Source organism: Apium graveolens, chromosome 2, assembly GCF_009905375.1.
Source record: "Apium graveolens cultivar Ventura chromosome 2, ASM990537v1, whole genome shotgun sequence".
Taxonomy (NCBI): Eukaryota; Viridiplantae; Streptophyta; class Magnoliopsida; order Apiales; family Apiaceae; genus Apium; species Apium graveolens.
Genome location: NC_133648.1, coordinates 276,709,776 through 276,733,994, shown reverse-complemented (window position 1 = coordinate 276,733,994; position 24,219 = coordinate 276,709,776). Strand labels below are relative to the sequence as shown.

Below are 24,219 nucleotides of genomic sequence, written 5' to 3'. Positions count from 1 at the left end.
AGTATATCTTGTTGGATGTTGATTATGTCTCGAAATGGGTTAAAGTCAAGGCTTTGCCGATAAATGATGCGAAGGTAGTGCTTAATTTTCTTCATAAACAGATATTCACAAGGTTTGGTACTCCAAGAGTCATAATCAGTGGCGAGGGATCGTATTTCTGCAATCACAAGTTTACTGCCATGATGCAAAGGTATAACTTGAATCATCGCATTGCTACAGCCTACCATCCGTAGACTAATGGTCAAGCTGAGGTATCTAACAGAGAGATCAAGCGCATTTTAGAGAAAGTTGTGTGTCCATCAAGGAAAGATAGGTCTTTGAAGCTTAATGAAGTTATTTGAGCGTATAAAACAGCAAGACCCCGCTTGGCATGTCATCGTTTCAGTTGGTTTATCGTAAGGGTTGTCATTTGCCTGTGGAGCTCGAGCATATAGCATATTGGGATTTGAAGAAGTTGAACCTTGATTTGGATGCAGTTGGTAAAAAAAGAATGCTTCAATTGAATGAACTCGACCAGTTTTGACTTCAAACGTATGAGAACAACAAAATATATAAGGAGAAAGTCAAGAGGTGGCATGATAGGGGTCTAGTGCTCAAATCATTTGTACCAGGGCAACAAATTCTGTTATTCAACTCTCGTCTCCGTCTTTTTCCTGAAAAATTGAAGTCAAGGTGGTCAGGGCCGTTTATTATCAAAAGTGTGTTTCCGCATGGAGTTGTGGAGATTTTTGAGAATGATCCAGGTCGAGCGTTCAAAGTGAATGGACAGAGGTTGAAGCACTACTATGGGGATACGACAAACTGTGAGGTGGTTAGTGTCATTCTATTGTCTACTAGATCTCGAGATTATACATCAAGCTAACGACGTAAACCAAGTGCTTCATGGGTGGCAACCCAAGTTTGTTGTACATTAGTAGATAGAGGAAGAAGGAAAAAAGGTGAAAAACATAAAAAAAATCAGAAAAAAGAAAAATTCAATGCCAACTACAATAGCACGGCGCGCCCGCGCTGTGAAGTGGGGCGGCCGCGCTGATTTGACAGAAACTGCTAGCGCCCACGCAGCCTGGTGGGGCGGCCGCGCGGGATTGGCAGAAACACGGCACACCCGTGCTGAGGTAGTGCGCGGCCCCGCTGGGTCCCTGGTTCTGAAAAAAACATAAATTCGGGAATTTGAAGGCAAAATCAATTCCTACCCGAATTTTACTCTCCCACACCCCATATTCCCTCTCCAAATCAAACCCATTATTCCTATTATTCCCATAATTAATTTCCACTTCTTTTCTATAACTAATTCTCTCCCAATCTCCTATATATATACACTTATACACAACCCCTTCATCACTTCTCAAACTCTCAAACACACAAATCTCTCTTACAAACTTCGATTCTCTCAAGCTTATTCAATCTCAATGGCACCAAAAAGAAAACGAACCCAAGTTAGCAGCAACACCACTGATTCTTCGAGTGTGGGTGGTGTGAGGCCTAGGTTTTCTACTCCCGAGGCTGGGGCGGAGCATGCGAGGCTGCTTTCGAAGCCTATAGCCAAGGAACGTGGTTATCTGCCATCGGGAAAAGATGGTAAGTTGTTGGAGATGATCTTGGAAATGGGCTGGGTTGCTTTTTGCGAGACACCCGCTACTGTGTCCATGAGTGTTGTAATATCCCGACAAAATTTTAATCAAATAATATGAATTTATGTGCTCATTATTTTTATAAGTATTACGCATATATTGGACTAAAATATTAAATAATACTTATCTTGTGTATTATTGGAAAGGATACGAACCGAAATGATAGAACGGGTTAGATGAATGACGGAAAGAGGAGAGAATGATATGATAGGCGCCGAATAGGAATATAAAGATGAAAGTCTAAACTAATAAACGCAAGCTAATATATATTAGCCCATAACTTTACTAGGCAAAGCCTAGTGAGAAGGAGCATTTCACTTGAAAATGAAAATATTGCCTTAGAAATAAAATTGAGTTAGAGCTCTTTTTATAGAGATAGTATCTTAGTTAGTTCTACATCTTCTCAATGTGGGACTAAGTAGATATAGACTAAAAGCTATAATAGCTTTCAAGTCTAGTTGTTTTTGGTTTTTAAGTTGGTTCTAAGTCTCTTTATATAGATAAAGAAAGGCAGTGGCTTTTGTACTTGCTCGATGTGGGATAAACTTTAATAAGTTAAACTATGATGGAGGATTTTGTTAAGATGAGAAACTCAAGAATTTTGAATGTATTTAGGTATTAGTTTCTAGTTAGAGCATTTTTGCCTAAAATTATTTTAGAGTTTAAGTTAATTCAGTTCCCCCTCCCCATATAAGCCAAATCTACTTGGTGAACAACTCTTTTTCAATTATTTAGAGTTTAAGAGGAGTCCCACTTTAAATATTTTCGATGTGGGACAAGTGAGAAACCCACCAACACTATTAAGTATAATTTTTTATAAATTTTAAATGCTTTTGCTCCAAATGGAGCCAAGGCAACGTATATGAATTATGTACCTTGGGGAGTCGCCCCTTACTTCAGCTATATAGAGCTTGGAAGAGGTTCACTCCCATAAATATTTCAATATGGGACAAAACAATCTTATGTTTTGGCACCCAAAATGCTGATGAGCGCCTCAACACTTTTGTGTTATAAAATTTTGAACTGATTTGTCTTGCACTTATCATGCCTTTAATTTTTATTTATATTTAACAACTTTAGCTCTAAGTAGAGCCAAGTTCCTAATTTATATTTATGCATAAGTTTAAGTTTTGAGAGCAAGTCAACTATATATACCTTAGAGGAAGTCTATTTTGAATATTATTCAATGTAGGACACTTAGTGGCCATGTATACTCGTAAACAATACCAGCCTTATATAGAGCTTGTGAGGAAGTTATCTCAAAACCTTTTCAATGTGAGTCATAGAAAAATAAATGAGTAATAGAAATAACATACTACCACATGGGAAACAAAAAGGAAATGTGATAGTATTATATAGTAAGACATTAAATATTAATAATAACTTGGTGATTGGTGATGGAAACAACTAGTCATTTGTTGTGTAGGAGTTAGTTGTCGCCAAGGCATGAATTAGGTTTTTCCAAGATGCTTCTTACTATTTTTCTTTTCACTTTGTTTTTTTATACCACATTGAATATATGAAAGAAGATAAGTGGGGATAATTAGAAGAAACTCCAGAGCATTACTAAAAGAAGTAATTCGCGTGTCCAAAGCGTTGACGCCGACGCCAAAGAGGCTCTTGTTGTCGCTGGCGCCTAACTTCATTTCAGAAGGACTTTAGTGTCGCCATTTAAGGCAACTCTTTTCTTTCCTCTCTCATTAATGTACCACATCGAAATTGATTAGGAGGATCATTCTCCCTTACTCTATATATGGAAATAACCATGTCAAATTATAACTTAGGAGTAACCTTACGGGGTATCATAATTCGGTAAGTATTCATATTTTCTCGTCTTTTGTTATTTATTATTATTTATTTAATTATTTAGTATTAGTAGTTATTAGTTAGATAATTCAGGTTAATTAGTAGAATTTTATTAAATAAAACTAATGATTTGAAAATAAAGAAATAAAAAGAATTAGTGAGAATTATGATTGACATTGTTAAAATACAGAGTTATATCGAGGTTCAAGACCCAAAAAGTAATTAAATTGTAAAAGCGATTTAAGGTAAGTATATACTGTACTATTTCACTGTTGATGTTTTGATCTTTAATTGATGATTGATTTGATTCGACTAATGATTCACTGATAAAAATGAGTATTCTTGCACTGATACTTGATGAACTGATGATGATGCTTCCTTTTTGGAAGTAAGCTAAACCAATTGTTTAGCTGGCCAGGATCTCAACTTGATGAATTTGATGAACTTATCATTCTTGAATACTCCATTTTAATCTTATAAGAACTATTATATTATGATAGACTCTTGATGATCATGATAAACTTTTTGATGACTCTCTTGTTTAAAGTTGATTTATTTTATTTGATGATTTAAAACTCTGGTTTCTAGATAAAACTCAGTTGAAATGTACGATAAATGCTTACTGAGCTTTATGAGCTCACTCTTTTATGTCACTAAATTTCACAGGAAAGAATTTCGGAGAAGGAGGTTCGGGAAAGGATAAAAATGTGATGAACTAAGACTTTAGTGGATGATGAGAAGTATGTAGTATGATAATGAATAAAATTTGTGTAATATACTTATGTTTGTACCCAGTTAGGGTCTTATAATGTATCGTAAACTTTTGTTATAGATTGAAAATTTTGTATGAATATTAATTAAGTTTATGATTACGTAAACATATATTGAGTTTGTAGTTTGTTGGCATCCCCGGGTCGGGTTTCGGAGGTTACCCCGAGGTCGGGGGCGCCACAGTTGGTATCAGAGCTAGGGTTTCGAAAGGAGACGGATATATGATTTAGAATCCCGAGTAGTAAAATTTTAGGCTCGAGGAACATTTAGGAAACGCGTGGGCGTAAATTTTAGACGTGACCACTTTAGAACGTATAACGCGTGTAGTACTCGATGATCGTTATTATGGAAAATATTATGACATGTTTAGTACTCGATCAATCGTTATTATGACGTATATCATGATGTGTGCGGCATATATTCAGAATGAAGTAGGATTAATATTATATGTTGAATTGTAGGAGAAGTTGGCTGATGGAAATTCTGATGGGACTGGATCCAGTGTACAAATTAGCCCTGAGATGTTGTTGATTTTGGGAGAAATGAAGAATATATTTAAGAGCCTAATGGAGGGGCGAACAATTGTGGATACTCCCGAAATAAATGGGGAACGTATTGAAAATATGGAAAAAGAAGGCGAGAATAAGCGAAGGTCTACATACAAGGCTTTTAAGGATGCGGATCCCCTGATTGTAAAGGAGAATTGGATCCACATGTTGCGAATGTATGGATTAAAGAAATGAAGAAAGTGATAAAGATATCGGAATGTTCAGAGGAGCAAAAGGGAAAATTTGCAACACACTCATTAAGGGGGGAAGCTGTATTTTGGTGGGATACGGTTAAACAGACTGAGAATTGTTCTAAAATAGCTTGGACAAGGTTTAAGGAATTGTTCTTTGATAAATATTTTCCTACTTGTATGAAGAATGAGATGGAGATGAATTTTCTAGGACTAAAGCAAGAAGGAATGTCCGTGCCGGAGTATCTCTCAACATTCTTGGAACTTTCCAGGTTTGCTCCTCATCAGGTTGATACTGAAGCCAGAAAATGTCAGCGGTTTCAAGAAGGGCTGAAACCCCAAATCAGAGAGAAGGTGTCCTTATTAGAGTTGGAACAATTTGATAAGTTAGTTGGGAAGACGAGGATTGCAGAAAGGAACTATGAAGCTCGCACTCAATTCTTTAAAAACAAGAAACGAGGACGAGATACCGAATTGAGTGTTAACTCAGGATTAAAGAAGGACAACAAGAAACTACATATAAGGAAGAAGGAGAGTTTTCAAGGCAGTGATAAGAGGATCACCGCATCTGAGTGTAAGAAATTTGGACTGAAACATGGTGGCGATATTTGTTATCGAGCTTATGGGTTGTGTTACAATTATGGAGAAAAGGGACATATAGCTTCTCAATGTCCCAAGCCTAAAGTGATTTCTTGCTATAGTTGCGGAAAACCAGGTCATTTATCAAGGGACTGCCCACAAAAAAGGAGTCAGGAAAGAAGTTGAAACTAAGGGAAATAGGACTTCTACAACGAAACCTTTTCAGCAATCAGCACCTTGGGCAGTGGCAAGAACCTACACAATGACGACTCAGGATGCCAAAAATTCTCATGATATGGTGTCAGGTACGCTTCAACTTTGTGCTCAAGTTGTTCATGTTTTGTTTGATTCGGGATCAACCCATTCTTTTGTGGATACAAAATATGTGGATAAGTTAAATGTACCTGTTCAAAGTCTTGATAATAGATTTCTGGTAAACCTTCCAAACGGTAGGAAGTTATTCATAGATAAAATTTATCGAGATTGTCCCTTAATGATTAGTGAACAAACCTTCATAGTGGATTTATTACCGTTATAATTGAGGGACTTTGGAGTGATTCTGGGAATGGATTAGTTGTCGAAGCATAGGGCGTATCTAAATTGTCATAGGAAGCGAATATGTTTAATCGGCTCAAACAAAAAGAAAGTATATTTTAAGGGAGATAGTATAGAAAAACCCAGTGCTATGATATCAATTTTAAAGGCTTGTAAGATGTTAAGAAAAGGCTGTGAAGGTTTTCTAGCATATGGTGTGGGGAATGAAGGAATTAAAAATAAAGTTGAGGATACACATGTAGTCAGAGAGTTTTTAGATGTCTTTCCCGAAGAGTTACTAAATTTGCCCCCTAAAAGAGAATTTGAGTTTAGGATTGAATTGATCCCGGATGCCCGACCAGTATCGAAAGCACCATATAGAATGACACCGGCAGAATTAGTGGAACTTAAGTTACAATTACAAGAGTTGTTGGATAAAAAGTTTATTAGACCAAGTTTTTCTTCTTGGGGAGCACCAGTGTTGTTTGTGAAAAAGAAGGATGGTTCCCTAAGATTATGCATTGATTATAGAGAGCTAAATAAGTTGACAGTAAAGAATAAATATCCGCTACCATGAATAGACGATCTTTTTGATCAATTGGAAGGAGCTACTTACCTTTCGAAGATTTATTTGCGCTCAGGTTATCATCAGTTGAGAGTGAAGAAAGAAAGCATTCCATAAACGGCATTTAAGACTCGATACGGTCATTATGAATTTGTAGTGATACCATTTGGGGTGACAAATGCACCAGTAATATTTATGAATTTGATGAATCGAGTATTTAGGAATTATCTGGATAAGTTTGTAATTGTGTTTATCGATGATATTCTTTTTTACTCGAGAACTGAGAAGGAGCATGAGGAACATTTGAGGATAGTGTTACAAACTTTGAGGAAAGAGCAATTATATGCCAAGTTTTCAAAATGTGAGTTTTGGTTAAGAAGAGTAAGTTTTCTTGGACATGTAGTTTCTAAAGAAGGAATTTCAGTTGATCCTTCAAAGATTGAAGTAATTATGAGTTGGGAGAGACCAAAGACCGTGACAGAAACTCGAAGTTTCTTAGGTTTGGCCGGATATTATAGAAAGCTTGTTCAAGATTTCTCTAAGATAGCAGGACTATTAATGAATCTTACAAGGAAGGACGTCAAGTTTGTTTGGTCGGAAGAATGTGAGCAAAGTTTTAATAAATTAAAGAAAAGACTAACAACTGCCCCGGTACTTGGATTCCAGATGGAACTGAAGATTTTGTGATTTATAGTGATGCATCAAGAAAGGGTTTGGGGTGTGTGCTAATGCAACGCGGTAAGGTAATTGCTTATGCACCTCGACAATTAAGAAACCATGAAAAGAACTACCCCACCCACGATTTGGAATTGGCTGCAGTGGTTTTCGCTCTTAAGATGTGAAGACATTACTTGTATGGGGAAAATTGTAAAATTTATACTGACCATCAAAGCTTAAAGTATATATTCTCGTAGAAGGATTTAAATATGAGACAGAGAAGATGGTTGGAGTTGTTCAAAGATTATGATTGTTAAATTTTATATCACCCCGGTAAGGCAAATGTTGTGGCTGATGCATTAAGTAGGAAACGAGTTAGAAATTGTTCAAGTACTAAAGTGGAATCCATAAAGCTTAAGGAATTGGAAACACTTGGGATTGAATTTGTTAAGAAAGTATAGGAAGAGAGTTTATTATATCAAATCAAGGTCAGACCCATCTTGTTAGAAAATATAAAGGAAATTCAGAGACAAGATGAACGTTTAAAGGAAATTTGGAGTAATTCAAATTCAAAATTAGGTAAAAAGGATAAGAAAGGAAATGATTATATCATGAGGTTTCAGAATCGAATTTGTGTGCCGTCTGATGTAGAAATTAAGAAAGAAATTTTATCTGACTCTCATTCATCACCTTTTTCGGTACATCCTGGATCTACGAAGATGTATAAGGACTTAAAAGAACATTTTTGGTGGTCTAAGATGAAGAGAGAAATTGCGGAGTATGTAGAAAGATGTTTAATTTGTCAACAATTAAAGTTGGAACATCAAAGACCTGGAGGATTATTACAGCCTTTACCTGTCCCTGAATGGAAGTGGGAGCACATTATGATGGATTTTGTACTAGGTTTTCCAAGAACACAGAAGGGAAATGATGTCATCTGGGTTATTGTGGATAGACTAACGATGAGTGCACATTTTCTGGGAATTTCAGAATCATCACCATTAGAGAAATTAGCAAAATTATATATGCGGGAAATAGTTAGGTTGCATGGAGTACCTGTTTCAATTGTTTCTGACAGAGACCCTAGATTTACGTCTAGATTTTGGAATAGTTTTCAAGAAGAGATGGGTACTAAGTTAAGTATGAGCACGACATTTCATCCTCAGACTGATGGGCAATCAGAACGCACAATTCAAATTTTGGAAGATACGTTAAGAGCTTGTATATTGGACTTTAAAGGAAGTTGGGAAGAACATTTACCTTTAGTAGAATTTGTGTACAACAACAGCTTTCAAGCAACAATTGGAATGGCTCCATACGAGGCTCTTTATGGATGTCGATGTAGAATGCCGTTATGTTAGGACAAAGTGGGAGAAATAAAATTGTTAGGGCCTGAGTTAATTCGTGTAACTACTGAGAAAGTCAAGTTGATTCAACAGAGAATTTTGGCGGCTCAAAGCAGAAAAAAGAGTTATGCAGACAAGGATCGTCGAGAGGTGATATTTAAGGAAGGAGAGTTGGTATTTCTTGAGATTACTCCCTGGAATAACATTATGAGATTCGGGAAGAAAGGGAAGTTAAGTCCACATTATATTGGACCATTTGAGATTCTTAGACGAGTTGGAGAAGTATCATACGAGTTAGCATTACCACCGAGTTTAGGGCATATTCATAAAATTTTTCACGTGTCGTATCTGAGGAAGTACATTCTGGATCCATCGCATATTATAAATTATGAGTCGATAGAAATTCGAGAAAATATGTAGTATGAAGAACTTCCCGTTGAGATAATAGATCATCGAGAACATAAATTAAGAAATAAAGTGATACCTCTTGTGAAAGTGATTTGCCGAAACCATGAAATAGAGGAAGCGACTTGGGAACCTGAAGAGACGATGAAATCAAAATATCCTCACTTATTCAATAAGTCAGGTACAAATTGAGTTTAAATTTCAAGGATGAAATTAGTTTAAGGGGGAAGAATGTAATATCCTGAAATTTTTTTAATTAAGTAATATGAATTTATGTGCATATTATTTTTATAAGTATTATGCAAATATTTGACTAAAATATTAAATAATACTTATCTTGTGTATTGTTGGAAAGGATACAGACCGAAATGATAGAACAGGTTAGATGAATGATGGAAAGAGGAGATAATGATATGATAGGCGCCGAATAGGAATAGAAAGATGAAATTAAACTGACCGCAAGCTAATATAAATTAGTCCATAACTTTACTAGGCAAAGCCTAGTGAGAAGGAACATTTCACTTGAAAATGAAAATATTGCCTTAGAAAACAAATTGAGTTAGAGCTCTTTTTATAGAGCTAGTATCTTAGTTAGTTCTACATCTTCTCGATGTGGGACTAAGTAGATATAGACTAAAAGCTATAATAGCTTTCAAGTCTAGTTGTTTTTGGTTTTTAAGTTGGTTCTAAGTCTCTTTATATAGATAAAGAGAGGCAATGGATTTTGTACTTTCTTGATGTGGAATAAACTTTAATAAGTTAAACTATGATGCAGGATTTTGTTAATATGAAAAACTCAAGAATTTTGAATGTATTTAGGTATTAGTTTCTAGTTAGAGCATTTTTTCCTAAAATTATTTTAGAGTTTAAGTTAATTCGGTTCCCCCCACCCCCATAAAAGCCAAATCCATTTGGTGAACAACTCTTTTTCAATTATTTAGAGTTTAAGAGGAGTCCCACTTCAAATATTTTCGATGTGGGACAAGTGAGAAACCCACCATCACTCTTAAATATAATTTTTTATAACTTTTAAATGATTTTGCTCCAAATGGAGCCAAGGCAACGTATATGAATTATGTACCTAGGGGAGTCGCCCCTTACTTCAGCTATATAGAGCTTGGAAGAGGTTCACTCTCATAAATATTTTGATATGGGATAAAACAATTTTATGTTTTGGCACCCAAAATGCTGGTGAGCGCCTCAACACTTATGTGTTTTAAAATTTTGAACTGATTTGTCTTGCACTTATCATGCCTTTAATTTTTTATTTTTATTTAACAACTTTAGCTCTAAGTAGAGCCAAGTTCTTAATTTATATTTATGCATAAGTTTAAGTTTTGAGAGCAAGTTAACTATATAGACCTTAGAGGAAGTCTAATTTGAAGACTATTCAATATGGGATACTTAGTGGCCATGTATACTTGTAAACAATACCATCCTTATATAGAGCTTGTGAGGAAGTTATCTCAAAACCTTTTCAATGTGGGTCATAGAAAAATATATGAGTAATAGAAATAACATACTACCATATTGGAAACAAAAAGGACATGTGATAGTATTATATAGTAAGACATTAAATATTAATAATAACTTGGTGATTGGTGATGGAAACAACTAGTCATTTGTTGTGTAGGAGTTAGTTGTCGCCAAGGCATGAATTAGGTTTTTCCAAGACGCATCTTACTATTTTTCTTTTCACTTTATTTTTTTATACCACATTGAATACAAGAAAGAAGATAAGTGGGGATAATTAGAAGAAACTCCAGAGCATTAATAAACAAAGTAATTCGCGTGTCCAAAGCGTTGACGCCGACGCCAAAGAGGCTCTTGTTGTCGCTGGCGCCTAACTTCATGTCGAAAGGACTTTAGTGTCGCAATTTAAGGCAACTCTTTTATTTTCTCTCTCATTAATGTACCACATCAAATTGAGTAGGAGGATCATTCTCGCTTACTCTATATATGAAAATAACCATGTCAAATTACAACTTAGGAGTAACCTTATGGGGTATCATATTTCGGTAAGTATTCGTATTTTCTCGTCTTTTGTTATTTGTTATTATTTATTTAATTATTTAGTATTTAGTATTAGTAGTTACTAGTTAGATAATTCAGGTTAATTAGTAGAATTTTAATAAAATAAAACTAATGATTTGAGAATAAATAAATAAAAACAATTACTGAGAATTATGATTGACATTGTTAGGATACAGAGTTATATCGAGGTTCGAGACCCAAAAAGTAATTAAATTGTAAAAGCGATTTAAGGTAAGTATATACTGTACTATTTCACTGTTGATGTTTTGATCTTTAAATGATGATTGATTTGATTCGACTAATGATTCACTGATAAAAACGAGTATTCTTGCACTGATACTTGATGAACTGATGATGATGCTTCCTTTTTAGAAGTAAGCTAAACCAATTGTTTAGCTGGCCGGGATCCCAACTTGATGAATTTGATGAACTTATCGTTCTTGAATACTCCATTTTAATCTTATAAAAACTATTATATTATGATAGACTCTTGATGATCGTGATAAACTTTTTGATGACTCTCTTGTTTAAAGTTGATTTATTTTATTTCATGATTTGAAACTCCGGTTTCTAGATAAAACTCAGTTGAAATGTACGATAAATGCTTACTGAGCTTTATGAGCTCACTCTTTTATGTCACTAACTTTCACAGGACAGAATTTCGGAGAAGGAGGTTCAAGAAATGATAAAAATATGATGAACTAAGACTTTAGTGGATGACGAGAAGTATGTAGTATGATAATGAATAAAATTTGTGTAATATACTTATGTTTGTACCCATTTAAGGTTTTATGATATATCGTAAACTTTTGTTATAGATTGAAAATATTGTACTAGTATTAATTAAGTTTATGATTACGTAAACATATATTGAGTTTGTAGTTTGTTGGCGTTTCGGGTCGGGTTTCGGAGGTTACCCTGAGGTCGGGGGCGCCACAAGTGTGGTGTGTGAGTTCTACACGAATGCTAAGACGGAGAAGAACGGTTTCATGATGGTTAGGGGGATGACTGTGGAGTATAGTGCTGAGGCTATTCGTAGGGTGATTGAGCAGCCCGAGAGGAGGCCAGGACATGAGATTTAGAATGAGAAGACACCGGAGGAGTTTAACTTGGATTTGATTGTTGTTATCCTGTGTGTGCCTGAGACTCATTGGAAGTTCAAGAAGGGCATGAATGAGTATGCCACATTTCCTACCTTGTGCATGAACAGGTTTGCACGTGCATGAAATTCTTTTATTTGTGCTAAAATCATGCCATCTTCTTACGTGCATGATGTTACTGTGGAGCGTGCACGTCTGTTGTGGGGAATTCTTCAGGGAGACTATGTGGATCTTGGGATGGTGACTCATCAGGGTATTTTGAGGTTTCTTGGAGGGAGTACTACGGGTTCTATACCCTATGCGTCCATTGTGACAAAGTTGTGTGTGGCGGTTGGCGTTCATTGGCCTGCACATGAGCAGATACAGCGCCCGAGTGCCCCGATTGATAGTTCGACATTGTTGAATATGCAGGGATGGTATGGTGGGAAACCCTATCCTAAGAGGATCCGATATTCTTATGACCATCTGCCAGGTGGAAGTCCAGCTCCTCAGGCATATGCTGGTGGCACGACGCAAGTGAGCAGAGTAGCTTGGAGAGCTGAGTTGGGAGAGGCCGGTCCTTCGGGATCGCAATAGCAGCAGCAGAAGGAAGCACATGGTAGTGTTGGTATGAGTTCAGCGTAATATAGGCGCTTGTTGAGGAGGATGGATGCGATGCAAGACATCCATAGTCGCTTTGTACAGGACCTTACCCAGACGTTGGGGACTGCATTCAGAGCCATAGGAGTTGACATCTAGTGGCCAGTATTTGGTGAGGATTCTGTATATCCGCCTCCAGACACTCCTTACACTCCACCCCTTGAGGGTGATGACCCTGATTCGGAGTAGGTATGCCTGGTTCCTTACTATTACCTTCACTGACGACAGTGAATATTTTAAGTTTGGGGGTAGTAGTTAAGGATTATATGTTTTGTGTGAGTCTCATATAGTTTGCATAATCATGCTAGTTTAGTTCATATAGTTGCATATTTACCATGTAGTAGTTTTATTTATTTATTTTTCCATTATTTTGTATGATAGTTTGTTCATATAGTTTCATGCATTTGCATTATAACATGATCCCTTAGATGATTTTTCTGATTAATTTGTGATATTGATGCTAGTGTAGTGATGTTGTGTTTAGTGATGTTAAGTCTTATTGAGTTGATTTGCATGCTAGAGACAATTGTAATTTCACTAAGTCTTATAGGTTGCTTGAGGGCTAGATCTTGGTCATGTTTTATTTGTTTGTCGATGTTTAATCACTTGTTTATATTTAGAATTTAGGATATTCTCTTAATGATGAAATAACATGGGCATTTAAAAATTGGAGAAAAAGTTTGGATTTCATTGCTAGTTGTTGTGGCTAGGTGTCAAATGGCTAGTAGCTAGCTCATTTTATATGAGTAGTCTAGGGTTGAACGAGACGGAGCGAAATGCACTCGTTCAGAAATTATGTGAAGAAAAAAAAGAAAAAAATTGAAAAACAAAAAAGAGAAAAAAATTTGTGTTTATGCGTAATTGATCACGAGTGGGCTCTTTAATACTCGAGTTATTAATTTCTTAGGGGACTTTGTGCCTAGTGACCTAAGGCTTTTATCGTCTGGGATCCACTATCCTAACGCTTGCTACATGGGTATTATTGTATAAGTCTTTTGTGGACCTCACTCATTGAACGGTTAAATAAGTATATTTGTGTTGTTTATGTGTTGTGAATAAAAGCATGAATCCATGTAAAACTCCGATATAAGAATCGAAGTATTGTCAGTCATTTTGAGTTTAGCTTTTATTCTATTTATAACCTTGTGATTGCTTTGATGAGTAGTGAGTCATGATTATCGATCTAGTTGAAATAGTATATATGTAAGCATTTGCACACACGCACGTTTCTGGCCGGTAAGTTGATTTGCAGGATTTGATGGATCTTTGTGCGAATAACTGCATTTATTGAGATGTTGCTTGTTGATTGGTTTAGTTATTCTACGGGGATTATTGCATTCATATAGTTTGGGGGTGTGTTAAGTGGCATTTATGTCCACTTAGAATGCTCTATAAAGGCTTGGCTTGAATATGTATTTTGTACTCAAGTTATTTATTTTTTTGATGTGTTTTGTAGCGTTTTTGCATTTCAGGCTTATATGAGGAACTCAAGTGAATTGGCATTAATTTGATGCTAATTTGGTGTTAGGATGGTGTCAAGAAGATTGCTCATGAAAAGACCAACTCAAACTAGCAAGAAACTAAAAAGTCGGAATTTTATTCAGAAGGACGGCGCGCCCGCGCTGAAGTAGCACACGCCCGCGCCCAAAGAGCAGAAACTCAGCGCGCCCGCGCTATTGAAGCGCGCGCCCGCGCCAGGTCGGGATAAAAAAATCCTGATTCTCTTGTAATTATGATTGATGGACTTCTACTCTGCATGGGTTGCTATATAAACATAACTTATGGTCATTTTTTAAAACAAGACGTACCAAAGCTTAAGGAGAAGGCATAAGAAGACCGTATAACACAATTCAACCATGCGAAGAGGATCTAGTTTATTCTTGTGATTCTTTATTTTAAGTTATAAATTTGGATGCTAGTTTTCTTACTTGTGAACCTATATTTTTGTTTCACGTACTTGGTTTTATTTATTCAGAATAAAAACTATATTTATTATACCATGCTTTCATCGGAACCCAAGTTGATGATGAGTCCGATTATGGGCTAATCGTTATCGTGGGGTTCTAGAGGATTTACTTATGGATTTATTTAGTTAAATTGTTTCGTACCTTAGTGTGTGGTGATTGTATGATAGCCTAGTATTGGTTGTGCTTATTCGTCTTATGAGCGTCGCGAACTTATAAGATAGCGTGTTAATCTCTAATGAAGAAAAAGTGAATTTAGGGGTTTAGAACTTGTCATGCTAGCATAGGTTCATGTATTTATTATGCATGATTCAACCATGTCGCAATCACCAAAATTTTAATCCTCACCGTCCCTTTTTCATTTTCAACTATGTCGAGTACTTACTTGCCTACTCAATGACATCCCTTTCATATTCGGTCATGACTAATATCCTCTTACATTTTTAGGCATCTTTAAGTCTTCCTGTTACGTAATAAAGGGTTCTCTTCACATTATCTCAACTTCAAAATTTATTCATGCGATCCTTCTCATCAGTTTTTCTGAAATTTGTCATCCTCAATATATCTTTTCCTACTTAAAGTGTCAGCCACCACATTGGCCTTTCCTTGATGATAATAGATTTCTCAATCATAGTCCTTGATCAATTTGACTAAAACTTCTACGTCATATCCAGTGTAGGTAAAAAAAATTCCAAATTTTCCTCATAATTAAAACTATCCGTCCCTTTCAGTGCGAATCTTATCGTGATTATTCTAGATCATTATTATGACACCTTATGTCCTGGTCCTTAAGCTGCTTAGACGTATCATTACACTTCACACAAAATCCTATTTTTATCATCGAGTATTGCTACATGGTTGTTACTAATCTTACCTTCACTTTTTGAAAATCCTATTCCTCGAATTCATACATGCTTGGTCTTTCCTGAATTCATTAGTACCTATCCCAATAATGTTTCATAGAAGTGTACCTCACTAATCACGTTGGTATCTCTATTATCGTTCTTCTATAACCATGTTAAAGATCCTTATGATAATAACTAAACATGGTATTCCCATTTTAAAATAACTTACTCATCACGATGCTCTGATTGCACCATCATAGCACTCAGTTTTCAGTCTCATACTACAACAATCGGTTCTCAACTATACCTCTCTTTGTTCAGAAGGCAATCATCCTTGGAAGAATGATTTTCACGTTATCGATGTAATTTAGACAATCTTAACAAGATTTCAAAATCTAATATCTGAAGAAATAATGAGCTCTAAATAAAAGATTCGCAACACGAAAAAGATTTATAACTTGGAAGAAAGAAAACGACAAGGATTATCCTTCCATGTCCTTAGAATTTTATATTATGATATTATAGAGAATATCCCTTGAAAGCAATGATTGATGAATAGTAATACTTGTAAGATTTCCCCATTGAAAGAATACTTTTCTTTTTTTTGAATAATTAAAGGATCTCGAATAAAATCATCAACCAAAGGTTAACCATTAAGGTCTCAAAATGATGCTATTTTATAAGAAAGAATTATATCCAATAATTAACAAATAAGGAAGTATATTGTTCTTTTTATCACTTTATGATTTTAAATGGATATTTGTTATATAAATAAAAGAATATAATATTTCACGAACAAAATATTTCAGAAAACTGGATATGAATCCTTGTTCAAGTGGGCGACCTAGTTAGGTCTCAATTAAATCATTCTTTGAAAATTTCATCAACAATTAAATTTTGCATATATAATGCACCATGGAATAATAAAAATTTGATTGGAAGTGGAACTACCAAAATAATAACTAGTCCATATCAAGCAATATTATCAATCGTCTAAGAAAATGACCAGCTCAATTGGTTTGGCCCATAGCAACTAGCTAGGACGATTAGCTAGGCTTCCATCGTATTAATTAAATTTTGACTAGTTAGGACAATTAACTAGTCGTTCATGAGAATATATGCAACTAAGCATATTTCAGTTTGTTTGTAAAAAAAAACATCGTATCCATGAAGAAATTTGTGGCTACCAGGATGACGATTTTAAAATGAAGAGTTTTCAAATTTGGGCCAGAAAAGGCAATTGTAACTTTGAATCGAGTGGTCTTGGAATCAGAAGAATCGATAGCCCCTCATCAAATATTTCTTGTCAATAAAATGGTACACTCAGATGTGCCCTCATTCACATACTTTATCAGTTTCTCAAATAGAATTGAATTCGAAATACCAATATCAAATCGATACCCTTACTATGATTTCAAAGTTCAATATACAATCTCATCCCGAGTAGAAGAAAAGGATTCCCGAGGAATCTATGGATATTATATCATCCATATTTTTAACAATTTGTTAAATATTTACAATCTCAGCTGAGAAGAGTAAGTATGAAAGAAGAATCAAATGAAGATATTTATTATAAATATTCATCGATTAATTGAGGAAAATTTATTAAAAATTCCTCGGATAGTTGAAATAAGGTATAAATAGCTCTGAGCCGAAAAAAAGAACATAATGTATGAATGAAGATTCATGGATCAACTAAAAGAATTGAACAAGTCCTGATGCGGAGAAAGACTATTCAAGTTGTTGGTCACATCAGAAGTTCAAAGTAGGGAACTAAAAGGATTGCACGATATGACTTATCAAGGCAATACGAATTATCAAGAGTTTGGAGAGAGTAGCGCGACAGTGAGTAGTTGCCAAAATATTTCACTGATTATCCTAACTCTCATCATTATCCGTCTGAGGGTGATCCCACTTCTTCATATTTGTAATTCCATGTTTCAACTAGTGTCTCTTTCAACATCATTTCAAAATCGCTTACGAACTTAACTTTCACAAGTATATCTATTATTCTGGTGTTTTACCTCAAAGACCTTACTCGGAATTATTCCAAAAGCATTTGTTAAGGCAATATAGGCCTGCTACACACATCCAATACTAATTACAAGTGGCCAGTTCCCCCTGGGAATAGATCAAAGAGATCTCTTAGGGATCTCAATACAGTCCATAAGTTTGGTGGCATGTGTGTGTATTTGAACATATGTTACCGAATATATTAGAGTTCTGCGGGTATATATACATAGTCTCTGACATCATTTCTACCGATGAATTATGCTCTAAACTCACTGGTCTATGCTTTTAGAAGGTTCTAAGATCGAGCTATCGCTCGTTGTAATCTTACACCATTTAATTGTAGAGATGCCATCAATTCTCGACGCTCTCAATCTCTAAGCTAAACCATCATGACCTTACATCTTAAGAACCCTAATAATATCATGTAGTATAATCGTCTTACGATAACATTCTTATATTACATTCAAATCTTCCTTAATAGAAATAAAATCCTTAAGGGTATATTGGACATTATCTTTGCTGAATTCATTAGTAATACGATATTCAAATCCTCATTGGTAAAATGACACCTTCAACTAGTTTGGGCCAATAACCTCAACTGTATATTAATAATTAGACTTCATGGTTCTTACATGTGATGCCCCCTCATGGGCAACCTATAAGGAACTACGAGTAACCAGACTCATGTTATCAAAATGAACATACGGTGTTGGTAATACCGTCTTTACCCCAAATGCCCTGGAGACTCAGCTCCGAGTTCTACGTCCACATCTTTGCCAAATCATATATGATTCTATTTTTTTTCCTCATCATTCTGATAATCTCCAATAGTTCTATTAGTCATACTTTAATACCTCAAATATACACTTATCTTGACCTACACATTAGAGCTACATCTGGTAGTCCAACGATGAACTCTATATGAGCTCTTACGAAATCTCGCATCTAGACAAACTCCTAACACTCTCGCCTCTAAGTACTATAACTAATTGCTCTGATACCATTTCTGTAATGCCCCCAAATTCGGGGTCAGGAATCTGGGCCGTCACGCCATCCTTCAATCATGTATAACCTATATTGATTCAATATCCAACAGACCCCAATCTCATGTACACACACACACAAGTTATAGCCTTAGAAACGATATACATAATGTAATCCTCATTTATTAAAACTCAAATGTACTTCACAAGATCTTAAACAATTATTCGTACCTCTACATGAAGTTACAATAATTACTACTAACATCTTATACCTATCTGAATACTCTAGTCCACCTGAGACAAAGCTGTAAGGGATTCTCCCCACGATTTCAAGTGGCTAAGCCCCACGCGGTATTCTGGTATTCTATTATGTTGTGACATTTAAAATAAAGCAAGAGTGAGCAATAATGCTCAACCATAATAATCAACAGTATGAAAAGACTGTTAAAAAAATTATATTAATCCGTATTAGGATATGTATTTATTCAAAGTAGTTTTCTTGGTGATACACACATCTTTTCAAAATAATTCTTTGATTGACTTATTTATCTGCAAATACTTTAATGATAAACCCAACACTTAGGCTTGGGTTACGGTATTGCATCTCAATTCCAATTGGAAGAATAGGACATTCACCGGAGCCACCGCATTCGATGATCAGGCGTAATACAGAAATCTGTAACCTTTTCTACTAGTAGAAGGACGACACCTTCATATCCCTATTATCACCCTTGCCGCATTCGGGCTATGTATCCCATTTCAGGTATGCACACACTTCACAGGTTCCTGAGTACATAGAGTACCTTCGCCTGCGGTACCTTTGGTAGTCTCCCTAGTACTTATCGTACTAGAGTCTACCCCTCTTAGTCCTTTGAAGAATCTTATCATATCTCGAGAACTTGAACGCATCGCAGTTCCCCAAGCATTTTGGTTGTTGATAGAAACAACTCATCTCATATGTATATATATATGTACTTTCGAGAATTTTCTGAGGAAGTACTAAGATAATGTGAGTTGACCGTTGTCAACAGATAAATAAATAAGGTAGGGTTCCTTTTGAAACTATAAAAAAATATTTAAAATACGTCGAGATAATATTTTTGACGATCCGAAATAATTAGAATGATTTTCTGAATCTTCAGAAAATATTTAAAATCAAGTCTTACTTATTTTTGTATCATATTACATCATTTAATAAATATTTAATAATTAAATAACAATTATTAATTAATTAAACCTCAGATAATTATATTTTAAATGAATATTTGAAATAATATTTCTCAACTAATTTATGTTTAAATAATTCAAATACCCTTTAATAAATATCAATTAATTGAGTTTGAAATAAATAATTTTTGGAGAATACTTCTCCTATTTAAATGAATATTTGAAATAATATTCAATGTTTAATTAATTAAATATAGTTGAGGGAACACGATCTTTCGAAATCGTTTTAAATAAATTCGAGATATTTAAGACTTCGCAAGAGGAATTTGAGTCCCTTGTAATAAATACCTACGGACTTTTAATCGTCCAAAACAACTCCGGGATGATTCCCGGGTGTTTAGTTTGTAAAAGCTGGTCGACTCTCGGTCTTACAACTTATACATCATGCTCTACTATAGCGTTAATATTCTTAAATAAAACACCTCTAGAATACTTCCGGGTTTTGATCAATTATACTGACCGATCCTCGGTCTAAAATATTCACCTCATATTTACAATGCTACTCTCTAGCGTTATTGATTGAAATTCGGTAATAATCATATACCAAAATCATTAACATATCATATGATTTTATATATCATAATTCATAAAATATTGTAATACAACATCATGTATATATCGACATTATTTGAAAATAAACACAACCCAATAGTTTCAAAAAGGTAGGGTTTGAAAACTTGTCTGGAGTCAAGGATACATTTTCCGACTTCCTCTCGTTCTGGGTTTTCTAATGAACAAATATCATAATCTTAATCAGTATTCCTAATCTCATCACCAACTTATATTTCTAATCAGTACGATACTTTATAAATTTCAATATTTGACCGACTCGAAATAAGTATCAATCCTTGGTCGAAATGGACGGTCAAAGTGGACTTCTAGAGTTGACTTTACCAAATGTTACTATTACGCGACTCGCACTCTAACATTTTTAATAAATCAAAAAGTTAATATTTTAATACGAAACCACCTCGAGGAGCTTCTTGAGTGCTTTTAATATTTATCATAAAAGTTTTATTTTGATAAAATGAATCTAAATAGGCGAAAAGCATTTTAAAAGTTCGGTCATCTACGGAGTTTTACTATTCATAGCGCTTTCACCAAAACATTGATTTCTCTCAAACCGTTATCTCAATTGATACACCGTTTTCGTATGCACTATTTAGATAACATTTAAAACAGATTACTTGAAAATGGTTTTCTGGAAACAGGGGTGAAAATCCCGAAGTGGGAGTTTTTAACAGTTGGTTGTGTTTGGTGTTCGTACTCCGCGTGACCTCGGCTCCGACATTTTTATAAAATCGAAATATCAATATTTTCCCTTGAAACTTTTACGGAAGTTTGTACACTCTATTTACTACTCTATGTAAAAATTTAATGATTTTTGAATAATTCTAAGTCGATCATTTATATTTCCAAAGTTTGTAATTCGTAGCAGTTATTATCGCGTAAATCGTTTTCACTAAAACATACTTAATTTTTGAAATGTAAATCAAAATCAAGCGATTCAAGCGCCTTAACGATCCTTAAAAACTGTTATATCATTATCAAGTATTATTTTTCAAGAAAACACAGTTTATACTTTCCGTATCTTTGAAGAAAATGTAAGGTCACGATTCCTTTATTTTATCGATGTTTGGCTTACGATTCGAGTTTCGATTTCGCTCTAAACTACTAATAATTAACCAACAATCATCATACCATCTTCTTAATACTTAATCCTCTCAAGAACATCAAGTTCTTGAGGCCACAACATCAACCTTAGTATCTAACTAACTAATCATTCAAGAAATCAACATAGCAACACTCATCTCAACATCAATCACAAAATCCATCCAAGAAATCTTTAAGAGTAAGAGTTTATACCATCTTGAGCACAAGGGATGCTATAACTATGTTGTCTAGGACTTATATGGCTTGGATGATGCTTATATTTGTTGAAATTCTTTTGTGAATTATTTTAAATTAATAATCATTATTATGGAGATTGTTTAACTGATTTTGAAAATAATTATTAATCAATTTTTATTTTCAAAATGAGTGTCCAAATACAATGTATAACGGTAGAGTAATTTTTGAGCTAGCTAGGAGGAAGGCATGAGTTCAGCTCTGCTTTTAATTTTTTACGCTCCACTCTACCCTATAAATAAAGTCATGGTTTTTGGTTTTGGGAGTATGACACACCATTCATCTCTACACTTTGAATACTTTTCTCCATATAATAATGTTATACTATCTAGTCTATTCATAGCCTCTGAAATCAATATAAAACTTTTTTAGGTATCTACTCCCATATCTTTTAGTCAAGTTTTTTTATAAGCCGCATGCAATACGAGGTTATACTATCTCTTTCACACCTTTTTCCCTTGAGACAAGTGCTTATCATATTGTTTTGGTATATTATGATGGGCTCTTGTTTTATTCAACAAATTTACCTCCTGGTCTTTCTTGTGAAACATATTCGGAGTTTTTTAATCGTTTGTTCATATTTTTACGGGCAGCAAATAAAAGGTGTTAATCGACCAACAAAGCATAATGCAAGTTTTTGTTGTATGAAAATTTTTTCTTGGGCTGTTTTATCCTGGGGACATCGAGGCAAACATGAATATTCCGCATTTTTTGAATATAGCTGCGAAATGTCTTAAAGAAAGCGCGATCCGTGACTCATCCCTGAAAAATCCGGTATACTCGTTCTATTTTCAGTTTTTTAATAATCGTAATATATTCTCTCTCGAAAATATATTTTTTTAAAATTTATTTTCATATTTTTTGCAACTTGCTTAACAATTTTAAGACATTTCCGGAATTTTGCGATTATTAAGAATCTACTGTAGATTTTTCTGGTGATGTAGCTTTTGATATTAATACGCCTTTTCATTTTGAGGGTGTGCAGTTTAAGCATTGGAAACAAAAAATGTTATTTTTCCTTACCATGCGTAAAGTAGCTTATGTTTTATCGATCCCAAAGCCTGTTATGCCTGCCCCCCTGCTAGTAGTGAATCTTCTAAAATTGTGACACCCTCTAATACAGAAATTGCTAAGGAGATAGATTTGTGGGTAGAAAATGACTTTTTTGTAAGAATTTTATTTTGAACGGCTTATCCGATAATTTGTACGATTACTATAATTCCGATAAGTCTGCAAAAAAAATTGGGAAGCACTTCAAAAGAAGTATGATACGGAAGAGGCTGATACCAAGAAATATGCGGTGAGCCGCTATCTCAAGTTCCAAATGACCGATGATAAGTCGGTGGAGGAAAAATCACACGAGCTGCAAAAGATCGCACACGAGATCATCACAGAAAGGATGCCACTAGATGAACAATTTCAAGTAGCCGTGATAATAGACAAGTTGCCACCAAGATGGAAGGACTTCAAGAATATCCTAAGGCATAAGACTAAGGAGTTTTTCTTAGAGAGTCTTATCACTAGCCTCAGGATTGAAGAGGAAGCTCGGAATCAAGATAAGAAGGAAGAGGTGTTGTTTGTGTCCGATAACAAGAAAAGGAAGAACTCCGATGTGGGTCTGAAGCCTAAGACGAAGAATTTCAAGAAGGCCAACCGCAACCCGCAAGGAAACTCCCAACCTCAGAAGAATCAGACAACACAACAACCACCCAAGAATACCGTTGGAGTGTTCCACTATTTCAACTGTGGGAAGCCAGGACATATGGAGAAGAAGTGCAGACTCAAGCGCCAAGCTCCCCCGTAAGTTAACAACACTGAGGAAGCCTTTGTAACGATGATCACGGAGGTTAATCTTGTTGGGGGAACTGATGGGTGGTGGGTAGACACTGGTGCCTCCTGCCATATCTGCTATGACCATACAATGTTCAAGACATATACGGATGCTGAAGACAAGAAAGTGTTGCTAGGAGACTCCCACACCACCAATGTTGCTGGAATTGGAAATATAGAGCTCACACTAGTACGAAAAGTACTTTCTGCAACGTAGTTTTAGCGTCGGTTCTTTAAAGAACTGACGCCTAAAGGTATTTCCTGCGTCGGTTGCAAGATTGACCGACGCAAATAGGTATATGTGCACGGCATTTGGTGTCGGTTATTAATTTAACCGACGCTAAAAGTGTTAATAGCGTCGGTTCTGTAAGTAACCGTCGCTTAAAAGTATTTATGGCGTCGCCATTTATAACCGACGCTAAAAAGTATGCTTTGTGTTACGGGCTTCTAGTTGGCCGACGCTATAAATTTCTGCTTTATGCTACGGGCTTTAATTTAACCGACGCTAAAAGTATTAGAGTAAAAAATTAATTGGACTAGGGTTGTCACGAAACTGAAGGTGTTCTTTTAATTTTTTTGTTTTTGTATAATTATTTTTTAATCACATATTTATCTATTTATCATATATATCTCACAATCTTTT

The 24,219-nt window shown here is 35.1% G+C and overlaps 1 protein-coding gene across 1 annotated transcript; it reads left to right on the top strand.

Annotated features, from left to right (window-relative positions):
• Window positions 1–4,947: 4,947 nt before the first annotated feature.
• Window positions 4,948–5,712, top strand: LOC141701121 (uncharacterized). The gene has a single exon (XM_074504763.1). It carries the CDS (start codon window positions 4,948–4,950, stop codon window positions 5,710–5,712), a length of 765 nt encoding a protein of 254 aa, XP_074360864.1.
• Window positions 5,713–24,219: the final 18,507 nt, after the last annotated feature.